The sequence below is a fragment of the Arvicanthis niloticus genome, chromosome 21 (assembly GCF_011762505.2).
Source record: "Arvicanthis niloticus isolate mArvNil1 chromosome 21, mArvNil1.pat.X, whole genome shotgun sequence".
Classification (NCBI taxonomy): Eukaryota; Metazoa; Chordata; class Mammalia; order Rodentia; family Muridae; genus Arvicanthis; species Arvicanthis niloticus.
The window spans coordinates 46,514,032-46,533,922 of record NC_047678.1 but is presented as its reverse complement, the minus strand read 5'-3'; the positions used below and the strand labels follow the sequence as shown (position 1 = coordinate 46,533,922).

General features: G+C 41.7%; 1 protein-coding gene across 2 annotated transcripts in view; it reads left to right on the top strand.

Moving 5' to 3' along the window:
* Myom1 (myomesin 1) overlaps positions 1 to 19,891 on the top strand; it is a 127,149-nt gene that overhangs the window by 5,231 nt on the left and 102,027 nt on the right. For both annotated transcript variants that reach the window (XM_034484557.2, XM_034484556.2), the window contains exons 3-5: positions 12,971 to 13,111; positions 14,284 to 14,533; positions 15,231 to 15,388. In XM_034484557.2, the coding sequence (XP_034340448.1) occupies positions 12,971 to 13,111; positions 14,284 to 14,533; positions 15,231 to 15,388 (549 nt within the window). The remainder of the gene's footprint in view (positions 1 to 12,970; positions 13,112 to 14,283; positions 14,534 to 15,230; positions 15,389 to 19,891) is intronic.

The window sequence follows — 19,891 nt, the reverse complement described above, 5'->3', positions numbered from 1 at the left end:
GATTTCCTGTCTTCTTAAATATTATAACCCTGTTATAACAGGTGTGTGTGTCGGGGTGGGGATGGGGACCTGAGCACTGTATCTTCTTACCTTTCCCCTCTATGGTCTGTTTGACATGCACAGAGTTTCAGAGTCTCACTGGGGTGTCTTGCTTGAGTCATCCACTATGGTGATATTTCTAGAAGCAGGAAATTTTGGTTTCTACTCTGGCAGCAACAGGGGCAGAAAACATTTTGACATTCAGCAGCTTTCCTGGCTCTCCTGGTGCTTCTGCTTAGATTAAAAGCCAATGCAGAATTTACAATTTACAGGTCCCAGGGAATTAAACTACAGCAGAGACGCATAGGAAATTTCCAAGATCCGAAAACCGAGGCTCGAAATTCGGAGCCATTACTCAAGCAACAAATATTTTCTCTATCTGGAATATTTTGTACAGAAGCATCACCTTCTCTCAGTGAGCCTAAGAATAATAGGAATAAGCAAACAGTGTGCCAAATTAGATTCTTGGCCAAACACAATGAGGGGGACCATGCTCCCAGACAAAGAGGCCATGTGAGGATGCTAGGAAGAGCAAAGCTTAGATGAAGTTTGTTCTTCTACAAAGCAAACCCAGACTGTCCTTTCCTTGGGAACAATAAAGTTTACATAAATGTTAACAAACATATCAAGAAATTTCCCATTTAGATCTCTTGGCTGGGGTGAGAGTAAAAGCTGCCTTTCTGACTTTGGTCTTGTGTGTGAGAGCGGGAAGTTCCCTTCTTTTAAGAGTTTTGATTTAAGCATATGTGTGTGCGCCTGCTGAGTTTGTGTGGACCACGGGTGTGCAGGCTTCCACAGAGGTAGGAAGAGGGCATCAGAGCCCCTGGAACTGGAATTTTAGGTGGTGGTTGTGAGCCACACAGTATGAGCATTGGGAACAGAACCTGAGTCCTGTGATGGGGAGAAGTGCTCTTGACTGCACAGCCAACCCAACTCTGCGGCCCCAGGATATCCTCGTTACTACCAAAGTTCCCTAGAGGAATAGAACTGATACTGATAGAATGTGTACACACACACACACACACGAACGCGCACGGTATTTATTAGAGTGTGATTTAGCCAGTCTAACAATAGCTGTCTATCAACAGAAGATCCAAGAATCCATCCAGTAGTTGTACAGTCTACGAGGCTGGATGTATCATCTGGTCTTCAGTACATGCCCAAATCCTGAAGAAGCAGGCTCTAATGCCAGTGTAAGAGTGGACTTGCCAGTGAGAGTGAGGGCAAGCCTCCTTCTTCTCTGGCCTTCCCATAGGCTGTCAGCAGAAGGTGTGACCCAGATGAAAGGTAGATCTGCTCATCTCCAGGTCTCACCATCTCAGAAGATCCATATTAAAAGTGGGTTTTTACCATTTCAAATGATTTTATTTAAGAAAAAACAATCCCTCACAGGTATAGCCAACCACTTGGATTTTGGTGAATTCCAGATCTATTAAAGTTGACAACCAAGAATAGCTATCACAAGCCCACTCTTTCTCAACTTGACACATAATCATATCTTCTTATGTCATGCTTAATTTCCAAATAAAAATAGTAACTAGGTATAATTATAGCTAACATAACTATCCCACATACAATTTCTTTTTTTTGGGCGGGTGGGGGGAGGTTTGAGACAGGGTTTCTCTGTGTAGCCCTGGCTGTCCTGGAACTCACTCTGTAGACCAGGCTGGCCTCAAACTCAGAAATCCACCTGCCTCTGCCTCCCAAGTGCTGGGATTAAAGGCATGCGTCATCACTGCCCGGCCCCACATACAATTTCAAATGCATTATATATTTATCCATGTCAATATTATGTCTAACATGGTAGAACTAGCCATCAAGCAACTGAAATGCGTTATAAATTTCAGAATAGGTGGCAGTGTAACTTGAGGGACATTATTTTAATATCTCAATCCTAAATATGATAACCACTAATTTTCTCTTAACTGATGTTGTACTTAATTTATCATTACATGATAAGAAACTAGAGGAAAGAAAACACAAATAGCTGTGTAAACACTTTCTTAACAAATATGACAGAAACACTCCTGTCAATTATAACCTTTGTTTCTGCAACTGGTTACATGGCCTTAGCCATGTTTTGTATACATGGTTTTTCTAGCTTCCTGCCTCTACTATCCATCCATGTTTCCTCCACCCTCAGCAAGAACCTCGTCAGGTTTCAACACAGTCCTAAACAGCAAACTCATTGATTATTTTGAATATTAAAAAAGAAGTGTTAGACTGAGACTTCACTCAAAGGAGGAGGTTGCTATGACCTTGTACAATGGAAGCTTTCCTGGGAGAAGTCCCATAATTCTGCAGCTGCCTTAGCTGTGTTTGTTTGTCTGGCCCAATGTGTTGGGTAGATGTTTGTTCCCTCAGCCTGAGGTGATTTTTATTTTACCACTCTTAAGAATAAAACATTTTATGGGAACTAAAAAACACACATGTAAGATATATGCAATTTTTAATTAAGTCTATTTATATTCTACAGAAAAAAATTGCTGATCTTTAAAACAAACATTTCTGGGCTGTGTGGCTTATGATCACATGCTGCCTCTAATTTTCTTCTCCAATGTGTTGGGCTTAGGTGGCATTTTTTAAAATAATAAGTATAATATCTCAAATCTTCTAAAATTTAAGTATAAAATATATGTCAAAGCAACTGGAAAAGGTTTCTCTCTCTCTGGGCATACAGAAGCTTTCTGGAGAAATAATGTGTGGCCTGTGTGAATTGATATGAAGAAGGCAGAGACTCTAAGTCTCTGACCTACAGCTGTCTTGTTGTCAGGGACAATGACCTCCTGAGAGCTTCTGACAGGTTCACCAACAGAGCCCGAGTCTGCTGGGGTTGACCTGGAATGTACGATGGCAACACGCAGACTGGAACAGGATCACTTTGCATCTCGCTTTCATAGGTCATATTCTGCCATGGGATATTCACAAGGACCTCGTGTTGGCTGTAAAAATGGAAATATTGTCGCCGAGGAGAATCTATTTCTTTTAGCACTTGCTTCAAATGAATCACCTTCCAAAGGAAAGTCTGGAGGAATTAACACCGTGTGTGTGTGTGTGTGTGTGTGTGTGTGTGTGTGTGTGACAGCATCGGTTTGTTCTCTTGAGAATGTTCCATAGCTATATTCAAGAACTTCATTTAGAGAAGCAGCTGTCTTGCAGTGAGGAGGATTAGATGTTAAATATCCATTATCCTGGACTGTCTGCACTGGGGCTACAGAAGATGGTATTTTTATTATCATGAAGTTGGTAGCTAATTTCTTGTATATTTATTTCATTTTCCCAACATGGAAGAATTGATAGAATGTCCTACATTTATATTTTTAAATGATTTTTTTTTTCAGCTTCATTGCAAACTTTTATGTTCAACCGCTTTAATCTAGCATGCTTTATTTAGACTCTGTACAGTATCCCTATTGATCTGTAATCTGATTTGCACAATATCCCTATTGGTCTGTAATCTGATATATCATCTCAAGTGTTAGTAGTGGGACTGGCATTTTAGAGCGAGTGGGGGTCTTGCCATGTAGCCTCAGACAAACATTATAACAAAGAAACAAACCATAAGCATTCCCCACGTTCTACCCCACACCTTGCCCCACTGTGTATGTAGGTTGTGTTCATTAGCAGCTTGCTAAGTTCAAACATGATTGAGTTCAAGATTCTTGGTGGGAACAGGATAAGCTAGAAAAAGTGCATTCTGGGAGAGAAAATGCCAATGCTGTTCTTTTTCTTCATATCTTTCAATGTAAAAAAAAAAAAAAAAAGAAAGCTGACCTAACCTGGAGGCAGCTCAGTCTCTCTTCTTTAGAACTAGAAATAAAGATGCAGGCTCAGTATCTGTATCATTTCTCTAGGTTGCTCTTAAGTTTATTCTAAATGGAAACGAGATATCTTTGGATTGTGAACCATGTTGCTAATGAAGGCTCTTTGCGTTGGAGAGGCATCCGTCTGCAGTGGATGTAAGCACTAGGCAAGGTCTATTTTTAGCCTCTGCTTTGTGGTTAGGAGTCCAATGCCAATGTGGAAAGTATGGAGATTTAGATGGGCTCAGGGCTTGGCTGACCTTAGTGAATCTTATCTGGAGTCAGTGTGGTTGTATCACCGATTGGTTACTATGTTACAAAACACATTGAATACCCTTAATTCGTGGTTACATTGAGGAAAAAAGACCCCCCCCCCCAAACAGCACAAACCTTGTCAGAATGCCGAGATTGATGTTTTATATAACAGTGGTATCAGCAATAAGTGTCATCAATGAGGAATGCAAAGGCTCTGTGTGTGCACATGTGCACATGTGTGTGCATGCATGTATGGAGGCCATAGGTCAATGTCAGGTGCCCTTCTCCGTCACTCTACGTTTTTGAGTCAAGCAACCTTACTGACCCGGGATCTTTACGATTGAGCTGGATTGGCTGCATAGCAAGACCCTGGGATCCTCATGTCCACCTCCCAGTGCTGAAGTTACAGGTGTTTGTTAGCACACTCAGCCTTTTCCTTGGGTGTTGGGCTCCCCATGCGTTAGAGCGAGCTTTACGTCTGAGCCACATTCCAGCCCATGTTCTGTAACTCTGGCTGTTCTACTCTTGTTCCGTTTTCCTCTAACCCTCAACTATACAGGAAGATGGTGTCATTGTGTTGGTACTGAAATACCAGAAGAGGGCTGGCAATATGGTTCTTTGGGAAATGTGCTTTTGCTAAACCTGTTGGGCTGAGTTCAGTCCCTGTGCCTGGGGTGAAATGTTAGGCCTGTCAGCACCCTCCTGCTGACCAGAAAGTGGGGGAAGCCTGAGGGAACTGTTTCAGCAGGCTTGACCGTTCCCAGATGTCACATCTAGTCAACTACAGTACCATCTACACTGTGAGTGGGATGTGTCAATGTGCCTTGTACAAGGACAAAACAATTCCGTTTAAAAGACCCAGCTTTAGACGCAAGGCATCTTTATTCTAGTGTCTGCCCAGGAAACAAAGAGCAAGCTCTCCCGTTCCTGGTATAAAATGGATCATGCTGGGTGTGGTGGCACACATCTTTGTTTGTTTGTTTGTTTTTGAGACAAGGTTTAATTTGTTTATTCTTTTATGTAGCAACAGTACATTGTTGCTGTCTTGAGACATATCAGGCATCAGATCCCATTACAGATGGTAGTGAGCCAGCATGTGGCTGCTGGAAATTGAACTCAGGACCTTGGGAAGAGCAGTCAATGCTCTTAACCATTGAGCCATCTCTCCAGCCCTGGCACACATCTTTGACTCCAGCACTCAGGAGGCAGAGGCAAGTGGACATCTGAGTTCTAGCCTGGTCTACAGAGTGAGTTCTAGCCTGGTCTACAGAGTGAGTTCTAGGATAACCAGGATTATTCATAGAAACCCTGTCTCAAACAAAACCAAACCCAAACATCAAACCAAAGCACTGTTACAGGACCACTGAGACTAGATGTTCGGTAGTCGCAGGTGCTTACTGCTGTACAGCAAGCTGTAAACCCTAGTCTGACCCCTGGAGACCGAAGAAAAGTAGAAAGAGTGAGGTGTTGGTTATGATGTCAACCATAGATTCTTCATATAGAGTCTAGACTTTTCATAGGTCGAGAAAGTTCCTTTCTTGTCCCATTTTGTTGAGAGATATTTAAAAATATTCCTCTTTTCTGTTCTGTGTGTTTAAGTATACGTATGTGTACCACATGCATGCCCGAGCTTTTGGAGAACAAAGGACCCTCTGGGAAGGGATCTAAAAGACATTTGTTAACTGCCACGTGGGTTCAGGAACCTGAACCTTGGTCCCCTGCATGAACAAAAGTGTTCTTAACCACTGAACCATCTCTCCAGCCCCTGATGAGAGAATTTTGTTGAATCTTTTTTACACCTATTTTAGATGATAATGTGAGTTTTATTTTCATTCTGTTGAAGTGGACAAACTTGGACTGACAGGGAATTACCTCCACTTGGTTTTTATAGCCTATTATACTTATTTTTAAGGATGGGGGTTGGAGCAAACATCCCTTTTGTTTGTTTTTTTGAGACAGGGTATCACAGAGTCATAGAGATCTGCCTCTGCCTCTTGGGTGCTATGATTATAGGCATGTGCCATCATGTCTGACACCTAGTAGACTTAGGGTTTTTATTTATTTTTTATTTATGGGTATGTGTGTAAGAAAGACTGCTTTTTTTTTTTTTTTTTTTTTATGTGTGCATGCCTGGTACCCAGGGCAGCTAGAAGAACACATTGGATATCCTGGAACTGGAGTTACAGATGGTTGTGAGCCACCATGTTAGGGCTGGGAATTGAACCTGGGTCCTCTATCAGAGTAACCTGTGCCCTTAACCACTGCGCTGTCTTTCCAGCCCCAGATTCAGTTTTTAAATGCTCTGTGAGCTTGTTTATACTTCTACGTCCATAAAAAGAACACTGGCCTGTAGCCCTATCTGGGTGTCTTGATCAGAAAACACAGACATTACAGTATGAACTGGACAGTGTTATTTTAATCATTTTTAAAAATATGAAAATAATCATTATCACCTCTTCTTTACATGTTTGATATAATTTATCAATAAAAATCACTTAGGTGTCTGCATTTTCTTGTGAGAATATTTTATATTATTAATGCAATTTCTTTGGTCACTCAGAGTTTTACATTTCTTTGTGAGATGGTTTCCGTCATTTTGTTTGTTTGTTTGTTAGATTTATTTATTTATTTTATATGTATGAGTCCACTATTGCTCTCTTCACACACACCAGAAGAGGGCATCAGATCCCATTACAGATAGTTGTAAGCCACCGTGTGGTTGCTGGGAATTGAACTCTGGAAGAGCAGTCAGTGCTCTTAACCACTGAGCCATCTCTCCAGCCCCCATTTTGGTCTTTATAGGAATTGTCCCATTGCATCTTAGTTGTCTAGTGTGTGAACACAGAAGCATCTGCACACTTTCTTATGAGTCTTCTGAGTTTTGTAGGGTTGGTTCAGAATTTTCTCCTTTCATTTTTAGTTTTAATAGCTTATTCCTTCCTTTTATGATTAATCTATTTTTTCAGAGTTTTATATATTATATTGTTATATGTTTTTATAAATATAATATATGTATTTCTATTCTGTTTCCTATTTCATTGTTTCTTCTCTAACTTTACCATGTCACCCTTCCTTTTGTGCTTACTTTAATTAACTTATGATATTTAGGTATTACAGAATTGAACAGAGTCTTTTTGTTCCAGGGAAGCTTTTACCTCCAAGCTATATCCCCGTAGCCTTCTTTAATTTTACCTTTTATTTTGAGGCAGGGGTCGCTAAATGGCCTAAGCAGGCTTTAAACCTGTGATCCTCCTGCTTCAGCCTTCCCGTAAATTATACTCCGATGTCCACATAACACAATACGTAACTGTATACAAGTTTCAAAAAAGAAAATTGTTGGTTTTTTAAAAAAGATTTTATTTATTTTATTTAAGTACACTGTTGCTGTCTTCAAACACACCAGAAGAGGGCGTGGGATCTCATTACAGATGATGGTTGTGAGCCACCGCGTGGTGACTGGGGATTGAACTCAAGACTGGAAGAGCAGTCAGTGCTCTTAGCTGCTGAGCCATCTTTCGAGGCCCCATTTATTTATCTTTATGAAGAACCACTTCTGAACCACTTCTCCGTGTAATATATTCCTTAGACTGGCTTCAGAGCTGAGTTTTGTTGTGTTTTATCATTGCCTTTTAGACAGAGGAGGGGATGAACAACTACCTTCAGTACTGGGAATCCTGCCTCTGCTGTGTGTGTGTGTGTGTGTGTGTGTGTGTGTGTGTGTGTGTGTGTGTGTGTGTGTGTGTGTGTGTGTGTGTGTGAATGTGTGTGGATGTGTGTGAGTGTGTGTTGTGTGTATGGATGTTTATGCATGGATGTGTGTGCATGTATCGTGTGTAAGGGGCAGCACAAGTGCACATATGAGTATGTGAGCTGAGGACAGTGTTTGTTTTTAGTGTCTCTCAGGTGCTATCCACCTTTTTTTTTTGAGACAGTCTCCTTGGCTTGAAGCTTGTCAAGTAGTTTCAGTTGACTGGCCAGTGAGCCTTAGGGTCTTCCTGTCTGCCCCTCAAGCTTTGGGATTAGGAATATACATTGTTGCACTTAGCTTTATAACATGGGAGCTTTATAACATGGGAGTGAACGCAGGGCCTCAATGCTGGCATGTCAAACACGTTATCACCTGAGCCATCTCCCAGGTGCCTGCATTGCTCTTTTTAAATAGCTCTTCGGCTATTAAAACTCACAGTCAGGGTCTGCTCACAGGAGTAGAAATTTGATTTCACACCAGTAAGCATTTACTGAACACCAAGTGTAGAATCAGTGCTGAGGATCCAAAAGTTGCTAAGATCACTCACTCTTCAGTGGGAAAGACAGCGGAGAAGCCAGCAACGCAGTACAGCCTTGAGCACCTAAGAGTTCACAACCCTGAGTCCAAGGCAAAGGCAGCAAAAGTAGCCCACACCGCACTGTTTTTCTTGACAGAGTATTTTCCAGAAAGTACATGCTCATTTAGCATTCTCGTACCCATCTATTTCAGGAAACCAGAACAATTTCCACAAGTCATGTGATAATTAACAACATAATTTTAAGCAACTACATCTTTCTTCCTTTTTTAAAAATTTATTTTTAATCATTTTTTTTTTATAGTTCAGACTTTATTCCACATACTGCCCCCTGCTCTCCCCTACCTCTGTGTCCAAGAGGATGTCTCCACCCCGACTCCCACTCCACCAGACCTCCCCACTCCCTGGGGCCTCAAGTCTCTTGAAGGTTAGGTGCATGTTCTCTGACTGAACCCAGACCCAGCAGTCCTCTGCTATATATGTGTTGGGAGCCTCATATTAGCTGGTGATAAGTGTATCATCTCACTTTGTGTCTGAGAGATCTCAGGAGTCCAGGTTAGTTGAGTCTGCTGCTCTTCCTATAGGGCCGCCCTTCTCCTCAGCTCCTTCCAGCTTTCCCCTAATTCAACCACAGGGGTCAGCACCTTCTGTCCATTGGTTGGGTGTAAATATCTGCATTTGACCCTTTCAGCTGCTTGTTGGGTTTTTCAGAGGTCAGTCATGATAGGCCTCTTTTTGTGAGCACACCATAGCCTCAGTAATAGTGTCGGGCCTTGGGGCCTCCCCTTGAGCTGGATCCCAATTTGGGCCTGTCGCTGGACCTCCTTTTCCTCAGACTCTTCTCTATTTCTGTCCCTGCAGTTCTTTCAGACAGGAACAGTTCTGGGTTACTCTTCCAGAATCACTTTCCAGCTTAAGATTTCATGTATAAAATGCTAGACTTTGGTTTCATGAATCATGACGAAGTAGACTGCTATTCTTTTAAAATAATTGCACTAATTATTACATGGTTCGTCAAAAAACATGTTCCTAATTTAGTTTTGTTTTCTAGTTTCAGTAGATAATTTGGAAGCATGGACATAGTTGCATGCACCTGTAATCTCAATATTTGGGAGGAAAAAATAGGAGGATCACCATGAGACTGGGCTAACCTGAGCTATCTATCAGGACCCTATCTCAATCAATCAATCAATTAATTAATCAATCAGCAAATAACTTGACATTACTAAGTCACTATTCAAATGGTTATTTAATATCTACTTCACACACCTTATAAGAAACAATAACTTAATGAGTTATGGTAGCATATGCTTTTATTACAGTACTCAGAATGCAGAGGCAGGCAGATCTCTGAGTTCTGGGCTAGCTTGGTTTACAGAGTGTTCCAGGACAGCCAGGGATACATAGTGAGACGTTGTCTCAGATTAAAAAAAAAAAAAAGAAACAATGAGTTGAATAAAATTTAGAAAGGATAAAAATGTAGCAATCTTGTACTTCCTACATAATGTTGCATAACATATAGCAACATAGTACTTTTTATTAAGTATTTTTTCGAGATAAAATATTAAATGGGAGCAAATGCTGTTGCCACCAATCTTTAGCATCTAATATAAGTATTAAAATCAGCTACTATGATTCACCTGTGAGAGTAGAATAATCGTATTTGGGGTGTATCCTATATAATAAATTCATATTTGTCTTCTAGGAAAAACAAACAAACAATAATATAATGTAATAATAATATAATGGGGTATCCTAACTTCTATTGCAATGGAACATTGAAAAGTTAGTTTGCAAAGATTTTCTCATAGAAACAATAATGAATAGAAGACTAATGAGAAAATCCCACTCTTCTCAAGGAAAGCAGCGATACACTTGAGACCATGGTTTGTTTTGCATAGCAATGGAGTAAAGAGGTAGAAGCAAATCCCACTTTAAACTTAGGCCTGTATGAGCACAGGCTGTACTTTGTGACCTGAGGTATAAAATGCACTCCTTTTGCTGGAACAGTCAACCAGGGACAAATTTCACTCTGGCTTCCAATTGGTAAGCAATCCACGAGCTCAACTTCAAGGTTCTAACCTTTAGCGTGAAAACCATTCCGAAGAAATGAGCTAGCTATCACCCCGAGTCGCAGAGTGGGAGAGGACAAGGTGTGTGACACTTCCACGTGATCTCACCAGGGGCTCAATGGCAATAGCCCACCCTGCACACATAACACAGTTAATAGACAAGGTGCACACGTACTCATTCATGGGTTTGTACTTAATGTCTCCTCAGAAACTGGGCCCCTGTGCACCCTGTAAATCCGAGACCTTTACTGTTTTATACAGTGCTACGTGCTTTCCGTGTTAACTCCTTTATACTGTGTGCATGCTTGGCCCATGTTCTGCTTTTGATATAGGTAATTCTTTTTGCTTTTATAAATGTTAAAAAAAAAAAAAAAAACAATTATTGAGCCGGGCAGTGGTGGCGGACACCTTTAACCCCAGCACTTGGGAAGCAGAAGCAGGCAGATTTCTGAGTTCGAGGCCAGCCTGGTCTACAGAGTGAGTTCCAGGACAGCCAGGGCTACACAGAGAAACCCTGTCTCAAAACAAAACAAAACAAGAAAGAAAAAACAATTATTGATCCCTTGTGTATGTGTGTGTGTGTGGTGTGTGTGTGTGCCTGCTTAAGTCTATGTGCACCATGTGTACACAAGTGCTCTCAAAGGCCAGAGGGTGTTAGATCTCCTGAACTAGAGGTACAGATGGTAGTGAGAGCTACCACCTGAGTGTTGATAGATGAACCCCAGTTCTCTTCTCTACAAGAGCAGTAAATGTCCTCTCTCTCTCTCTCTCTCTCTCTCTCTCTCTCTCTCTCTCTCCTTCTCTCTCTCTCTCTTTCTCCTTCTCTCTCCTTCCTTTCTTCCCTCTCTTTCCTTTTTCTTTCTCTCTCCTTTTTCTTTCTCTCTCCTTTTTCTTTCTCTCTCTCTTTCTTTCTTTCTTTCTCTCTCTCTCTCTCTCTCTCTCTCTCTTTCTTTCTTTCTTTCTTTCTTTTTATTTATTTTTCAAGACATGGTTTCTCTGAGTGGTCCTGGCTGTCTTTGTACTAGCTCTGTAGAACAGACTGGTCTCAAACTCAAGAGATTCTCCTGCCTCTGCCTTCTGAGTTCTGAGATTAAAGGCGTGCACCACCACCACCTGGCTTGCAGTAGGTGCTCTTAATGGCACAGCCTTCTCTCCAGAATCTCCAAAGGGTTTTTTAAACATTAGGCAACAGCCGAGGCTTGAATAATTTTTATTGGACAGCTTGATATTTCCTGAGAGATAACCACTCACAGGCTTCACCTTCTTTTCAAGAATTCTCCAGACCAGGAGCTTTAAAAATCTCATTATCTTTTAGAGGTGAAGTCCACAGGAGAAAATTAAGGACAGAGAATTCCCACACAACCACCTGTTGTTGACATCCCTCATCACCGTAGTCAACAGGGAGTTTTTAGTCTCCAATTTACACATTGGTTCTTGGGATCTATGTACTTGAGTTCATCAAACTGTCTGTATGAAAAATACATTTTATCTAATTCAACAACTGCATAAGTTAAGGTTATATTTTTAGTTTGTCTCTATTGTCTCCCATTTCCCTAGTGAAGTTTTTCACTTATTCAAACATGAACTACCCCCTTACTTGCCTCAGTGTACACAGTCAAATAGAACTGACCCCAGGGCTCCTGTATCATTCAACACCAGTGCCATGTAATGAGGCTTAGTTGATGAGTTCAGGGTCTCCTCACCTGCTGGAATGTGCCTGAAGTATGCGAAGTTCTCACAGTGAGTGCTTAGGGGTTTGCGTCAGATTAGCTCAGGACCCCTGTGTGGGAACTGTCCATTTCCCATTATGTTCTAAAAAGACTTGAATACAAAATGTATCAAAACCATTTATATGTTTGCCTATGTGCTCAAGGCCCTGGGTTTGATTCCTAACACTGCAAAAAGAAACGCATTTATATAGACTGCCTAAATGTCTTTAAAAAAATACTTATATTTGAAAAAATATCACAGACCCTTTATATTTCACATATTTGTACATATGTGTATATAAATACATGCATATATGTATGTATATAAGTAGTTTAAAAATTATTCATTTTATATTCCAATATCAATCCCCCCTCTCCTCCCAGTACCCCCTCATCAGATCCTCCCCCATTCCTTCCTCCACTTCTTTGAAAAGAGGGGGACCTACTCTGGGTATTGTCCCCCCCACTTCCTAGCACATCAAATCACTGCAGACTGCCTACATTTCAAATACTATCTTAACTACAAAAGGCTATTTGAAAATATCATCATCTCTTTTTCCTGAAATGTTGAGGGGAAAAGCCATGAAATCTCTGTTACCATCGTTTTCTTGGTGTCTGTCTAGAGTACATTTACATATCTGTAACCCTTCTAACTTTTATTCATTTCTAAAGGATAAATATAAAAACAGTAGAGATCCAAGGTTCTGGGGAAATCCCCCTAGGTTAGGACTCCTGCCCCCGCTTTGTCAACCCTTGGAATATCTTAAATGCAGTTTGTGTTCTATCTAACAGTAGGCATCTTATTTCAGACTTACAGATTCCAGTCTGCTATTAGAAGATTATTCATCAAAGTTGAGCCCCCAAACAAAGAGAGCCAAGCGGAGCCTTCTGTCTGGAGAGGAGACTAGAAACCTGCCAGGCAACTACATGGTGCCTCTTTACTCTGGACGGTGTGTGCACTTTCTCTTCCTGCGTGTAATTATTATAAGCAAGGAGTCAATGGTAGCTACCATTCATTGAGCTCTCACTATATATTGGTTTACAAAGGACATAGGAAGCCTGGAGCCCACACTGAGAAAGATGGGGTCATTGAAATCAAGGCATTCCATTTTCAGATGCCTTTGTCATATACATAGGATACATGTCAAAAGAGAGTGGTTAGGCCAGAACACTGTTTATCTGGTCAGTTGACATGGGAAGTAGAGCCTTAGGTATGAGTGATTAAATACTGTTTAATACCAATTCATATAAAGTAAAAGAGACTCATAGCTGTAAAGTGTAAAGACGATGAGGATGTGGAAGGGTGAAGGGAGGAGAGTAAGAAAGAGCCCTAGAGGCACAATCATGATCAAAATATATGCAATGTATATGTGTACAATGTCAACAACAAAGTTACTTTGCAGAATTAGTATACGCTGACAATAATTTTTATAGTTATGTATGTTAAAATCCCGAACTATACAATGTTTGGGTACTAGAGAGACCTAGTATGCACCAGATGGGGTACTAGAGAGACCTACTATGCACCAGAGTCTTGTGTGGCGTTAGGACAAGTTTACACACACGGCAGCTCTGGAAAAAAATTCATAACTTCATCTTTTACTGTAAACACACTGAGTTGACTGATAAAATTCCTTAGGCAGTTTACTTAACGTCTTTAAGTCTTATCTGACAGTGTTTACCGTGTGGGCTTTTGTTTGGATGGAATGAAGTACCATACACGAAAGGCACCAGAACCACATAGGAACCATTACTCTTGTCACTCTTAATGTTAAAGGAAGATACTTTCTTCTGTAATAAAGAGACTGATTTACTAGGATGTCATGAAAGATTTTTTTGTTTTTGTTTTACATGTATGAATATTTTTGCTTGCTTGTATGTAAGTGTACCACCTTCACGCAGTGCTCCTGGAGGTCAGGACAGGGCAGTGGACCCCTAGGGGATTGGAGCTATAGAAGGGTATGAGTCAACACATGGAAGGTGGGAACCGAACCAGGGCCCTCTGCAAGTGCTCCTACCCACTGAGCCATCATACCAGGGTTATCTATGGGTATGAGAGCCCCTTCTTGAGTTCAATGAAACTGGGTAAGCTTGTAATTGTCACACTGTTCCATTGTTTCAGGCAAGTACATATGGGTGGAATCAGAGACTCAGAAGAAGAAAGAATTAAAGAGGCTGCTGCTTACATAGCTCAGAGGACTCTTCTTGCGAGTGAAGAAGCAATTGCAGCCTCCAAGCAGACCACAGCCTCCAAGCAGGCCACAGCCTCCAAGCAGACCACGTCCACCTTTCAGCAAGAAGAAACGTTTGAAAAGAAGTCGAGGAACATTGCAATCCGAGAAAAGGCGGAAGAGCTGTCACTGAGGAAAACAGTAAGGGGCTAATTTCAGGCTACTTATAAGAGTGGAAATGTGTCTCCCAGGCTGACTGTGAGCACATGTGTATAAATAGACTAGTTTGTTTCAAGGGCAGAACTCTGTGGCATCAGGAAACAAGGCTAACGGGAACAAGGAGAGAAGCCACTAGAATATGTGGGTCAAGTAAAAGCAAGCTTTGGAGCTTGAACGTCACGGAATTGTGGATCTGAAAGATTTAAGAATGTTTCTGAAGGTACTTTAGAAATCCACCCTAAGGACATTGCTCAATCTTAGGATTTTAAATAACCAACCCCCTTTTAAAATCAGAAATTATTTTACCCAACTGTAAAAATAAGGATCAAAATGTAAAAATTAGTTTTGAGAATGTAGTAAGTTGATCCTGCTTGCATAACACATAAAGCCACAGGTTGAATCCCCACCAAGCTGTAAACTGGGGCATGATGGTGGGTGCCTGTAATCCTTGCATTTATAATGTAGAATCATGACGATCAGAAGTGTAAAGCCATCCTTGATTATAAAGTGAGTTCCAGGCCGGCCTAGACTACATAAGAATCTATCTCAAAAAAACAAAACAAAACAAAACAGAGCAAAAGTAAAATTTTGACTTCTCCTTGTTATGCTTGCACTAGAAGGAACTCTAACTTGGTAGTATTTTGAAAATGTCTGGTTGTTTACTTGCTTGCTTTTTCAGTTAGAAGAGACCCAAGCATACCATGGAAAGCTAAATGAAGACCACCTCCTTCATGCTCCCGAGTTTATCATTAAACCTCGTTCTCACACAGTTTGGGAGAAGGAGAACGTGAAGCTGCACTGCTCCGTAGCAGGCTGGCCAGAACCTCGCCTCACGTGGTATGGTTTCTTTGTGGAAGCTAGTAGAATTGATAGCCAGCTTAGGTTTGCGGCCAGAGAAAGCAGTCTGAGTTAGCAAGCCATATGCAAGAATCAACAAAGGTAGCTGTAAGTCTGTACACGTTTTCAAAAGTTAAAGTATCGAGACAGTTTTATGAATGGGAAGAACAAATGGTCCTTGCACCCAGATTATACATCTTAATACTTTATAATCATATAATCACTTTATAAAAGTGGGAGAGTTGGCTAAGTGCTTGCCGTGCTAACGTGACAACCTGGGTTTGGGTTCCTGTACCCACATAGGAAGCTGGGTGCTCCTGTATTCCCAGAGCTGAAGAGGCGGAGACAGGAAGAGGCCTGATTCTAATTTAAACAAATCATGAAGCTCCAGGTTCAGAGAAAGACCTTACCTCAAAAGTATGGTGAATAGTAATTGAAGAAGACTGGATGCTGATCTGGCCTTCACATATGCACACACACAGAAACACACACACACACACACACTTTTACACACACACACACACACACATATACACACATGCACAAATGAATATGTATTGTACACAAAAAACTAAAACTTAGAGAGTGTCCACTTCTTTCCCTCTTGCCTCAAAAGTAAAAACAAAAGCAACAATAGCAAAATACCAAAAATGACTATGAATTACGACAGCAAATAATTTAAAACAAAGGTGAGGAATGCCACAAAATGTTTCTAATATTCCAACAAAAATAGATTTTTAAAAAATTTCCCTTACAAGTTTTGAGATATAAAGGTAAATTAGAACTTCATTGCTTTTGCCCTACCCTTCCTTATGACTGTAAAGTTGCGCCATCTAACCTTTAAGAGAATCTTTCCCTTTACTTGACAGAGGGCATCATTCACTGAGACTCATGCTTCACGAAACCACTTCCCCCAGGAGCGAAAAGTCAGATGCTCCAGCGGAAGTCTTCTCTTTCGTGCCCAGGGGAAAATGCCGTTCCAAACAAAAGAACTGGGAGCAACTAAGAAAATGGTTCTTCTGTTTCTGAGAGGGCTGGCAAGATGGCTTGGTGGGGAAGGTGCTGCCCATGCTTCTGAGAGCAAGAGTTGTCTCTGGGCGAGTAGAACGTTGAGAATCAGTGTCCTCACACTGACAGTTGGCTTTGGTGACAACAGGGTCAAACCCAGGAGTGTGGAGCAAGAAGTTCTACAATTTGAGAGCCACATTACAAAAAGAAACAAGTCTTGTAGTCTGAAGTGGTTTTAAGGTTCTCCTAGAGAGGACCCCTGGAACTTAAGCCCAGTTTATTCCTGAGGAAGCCCACCTCAGGGAAGAGATTCTTTATGGAGTCTGCCTCTCTTCTTGGACGTGGTGCCTTTTCTAAGAAGCATCTGCTAGAATTCTAACTTATGTCACCACACGGGTGCAAGCTGTGTATTTTTCACAGGCTCCTCTTCCTCACAGAGCAGGGAACTCATTACCAGGTGAGACCCAGAGTAGTTGGTAATCGTGTTGTTGGCATTCAGCATTCTTTGGTGCCTGACTGCAGCTTCCTGGCACTGACACCAAGTACAAATGTGAGAGAAATCTGGGACCCGAGATGGGGGTTTAAAGGAATACATTTGTGAGGGTGCTTGGCACAGGCATGCTGCCTCATGGAGAGCAGCTACGTCCGGGGCCCGTGGCTCTCAGAAGCATGTGCACCAGGGCTCTGGTTCCCTCGGAGCCTTTTCCAAAGACAGTTTGGCTCCAAGTTTCCACTGGCTGCTGTTAGGTCATGGGAGTCTGAGGTCTAACAAGTGTGAGCAGGCAGCAGCTGTTCTCCTGGCCAGTCTCAGATTACCAGCCATGTCTATTTAAGTGGAGCTTAGAGGTTACTCAGAGAACGATGCACAGCAGAAACGCAGCACTCAGCAAGGCCAAGTACAGAATGTGTTGGCATTCCCAGATCACACTGAAAGCAGAAAGTGTCCTACTTGTGTGTCTTGTTCAGTAGAAAAGTTGTTTGCAGGGGACGCCAGTACACCAAGGTGGTGAAGCAAGCCATCACGGGAAAGGTATTTCTATTGTGGAAAAAAGATGAAAGCTTTTTTTTTTTTTTTTTTTTTTTTTTTGGTTTTTCGAGACAGGGTTTCTCTGTGTAGCCCTGGCTGTCCTGGAACTCACTTTGTAGACCAGGCTGGCCTCGAACTCAGAAATCCGCCTGCCTCTGCCTCCCAAGTGCTGGGATTAAAGGCGTGCGCCACCACCGCCCGGCAAAGATGAAAGCTTAATGTTTAATAGACCATTTAATACAACAGTCTGTCAACACCTATTGGTTTAAAGGTGGGAGACATAATCTATGTTGTCTTATTTGCATTTATTCTGGAAGGTTATGTTAGAACATGAAGAGATTGATTGCCCCTGGTGGTGTGGGATCAAAGGACACTGTGTACTGAGCAGCCTTACCTCCTCTGGTGCTTAGAGTAGACAACCGTGTTTCCATCTTGCTTCCCATGAAATGATAAGACATAGAGAATGAAGAAAACACATGCTTTTCATGGACGGGAGTGTATCTCAGTTGGCAGAGTGCTCACCTAGCATGAGACTCTGGGTTCTATCCCCATGACTGAACACACTGAGCAAGGTGGCAAGTGCCTGTAGCCCCACCCTGTTGGTACCCGTACTCTGCCTCAATGCTTTGGGGCTAAGTGCTCGGGTCGAGAGAGAGTGGGGCTCTTGGGGCAGGAGATGAAAAGAATGGAGACAAGACAGAGGTTCTGATCAAGTCTCAAGTCTCATACCAAGTCTCGTTCATTGAAGGGAATTCTGAGGTATTTATAGGCTTTTGCCACATGCCTTGTAGGCACGTGGATGCCACGTGCCTTGCAGGTGTTGATGACGTAAGCCTTACAGGCGTCTATAGCGTGGATAGCACGTGCACCATGCGCCTTGCAGGCGTGGATAGCACCTGCGCCTTACAGGCATGTATGGCCTGCATAGCACGTGGACAGCACGTGAACCGCATGCCTTGCAGGCGTGGCTACCACGTGCGCCTTGCAGCTGGGGGCAGTAAACAGCAAAACAAAATATGTGGGATATCAGAGTGTGCTTCAGCTGTTGTAGGCTGTTGAAAACCAAATCTCTTATCAGGGTATATGGTTCCAGATGGCTGCAAAGATAATCTAGCCGCTTTCTGCTAAAAGTCGGCTCCCAACACCACCCCACCACTCAGGAGATGGAAACAGGAGGACAGGAAGTTCAAAGTCAACTTCAGCTATATAAGGACTTCAAGGCCAGGCTGGAAGTTGAGAGACCCTGCCTAAAAAAAAAAAAAATGTTATTTGTAAAAAGAGATCATTGTTTTGGTTGTGGGCTTTTTTTTTTTTAAAGCTAGATTTAACTATATTTTCTCTTTTAACCACTGAGCCAACCCTGTAGTCCCAGATACTTTTTTAAAAAATTTTTTATTGGATATTTTATTTACATTTCAGATGCCATTCCCTTTCCCCATTTCCCCTCCCTAGAAAACCCCTATCCCACCTCCCTTCTCCTTTTAGCTTTTATACAATTGTTTTTTATGTTAATCAAAGGTTTTATAAGTTTGGTAATGCTCAATTACAAGATGCCCATACAATCAGAAGTGTAACCCAATACCCAACCTAGATATATCAACTATCTTTGACTGTCGGATACATGTGAACATCCACCTCCATGTTCCCCCCCACCCCTTATCACCTAGCTTCTCCTCCTCCTCTCCTTACTCCTCCTCTCCCTCTCCTTACTTCTCCCACCTTAGCTCCTCCTACATATCACCCTTCCTGTTAAAATAAAACTTTTCTCTTAAAATACAATTAGGGCATAACTATACCAATTTGTGTCAATAAGGTACAAATTAGACCCAATACCCAATCCATCATTTTGTTGACTAACCAGAACCTCTATCATCCCTCCTAACTAAAAGACTTAGTTCTGAACCTGGCTTTTTTCTTGGCTTTAGAACGAATGTCAGCTGAAAACCATCCTCCCAAATCTTTTCTCTCAAAGTAAATAGCCAGGATTGGCTATGAGACTATAAGTCTTCAACCCCATCAGAAATCCAGAATGACTGAGTTAACTGAAATTATGGGAAGCACAAAGCATAGCTTCTAAAACTTAGCCAATTTATAGATACCGCTGAACACCTGGACAGTCCCTCTACTACAAAACGTTGGAGCATCTGCTCTTCCACCTTCTGGCTCAGGATCATCTGACAGACCTTAGTGATGCAGAATTATTAAGGGCTGATTACTCTGTCTTGGCAGATATAATCAGTCGACTATTCCACAAGTGTGTCCTTTTCTGGACAGTGACTTGTCTGTAGATGACAAGAGGCAATTCTTGCCTAGTGGCTGTCTCACCACAACTGAAGTAACTCCAAAGATGCTCAATTTCTTCTTAGAATCCAAGACAGGAAGCTGTCAGGAGCAGATAGTTCTCTAATCAAAATGAACATTAATACAGAAATGTTTGTAATGTCAATTCTGTGGACTTCTGACGTTTT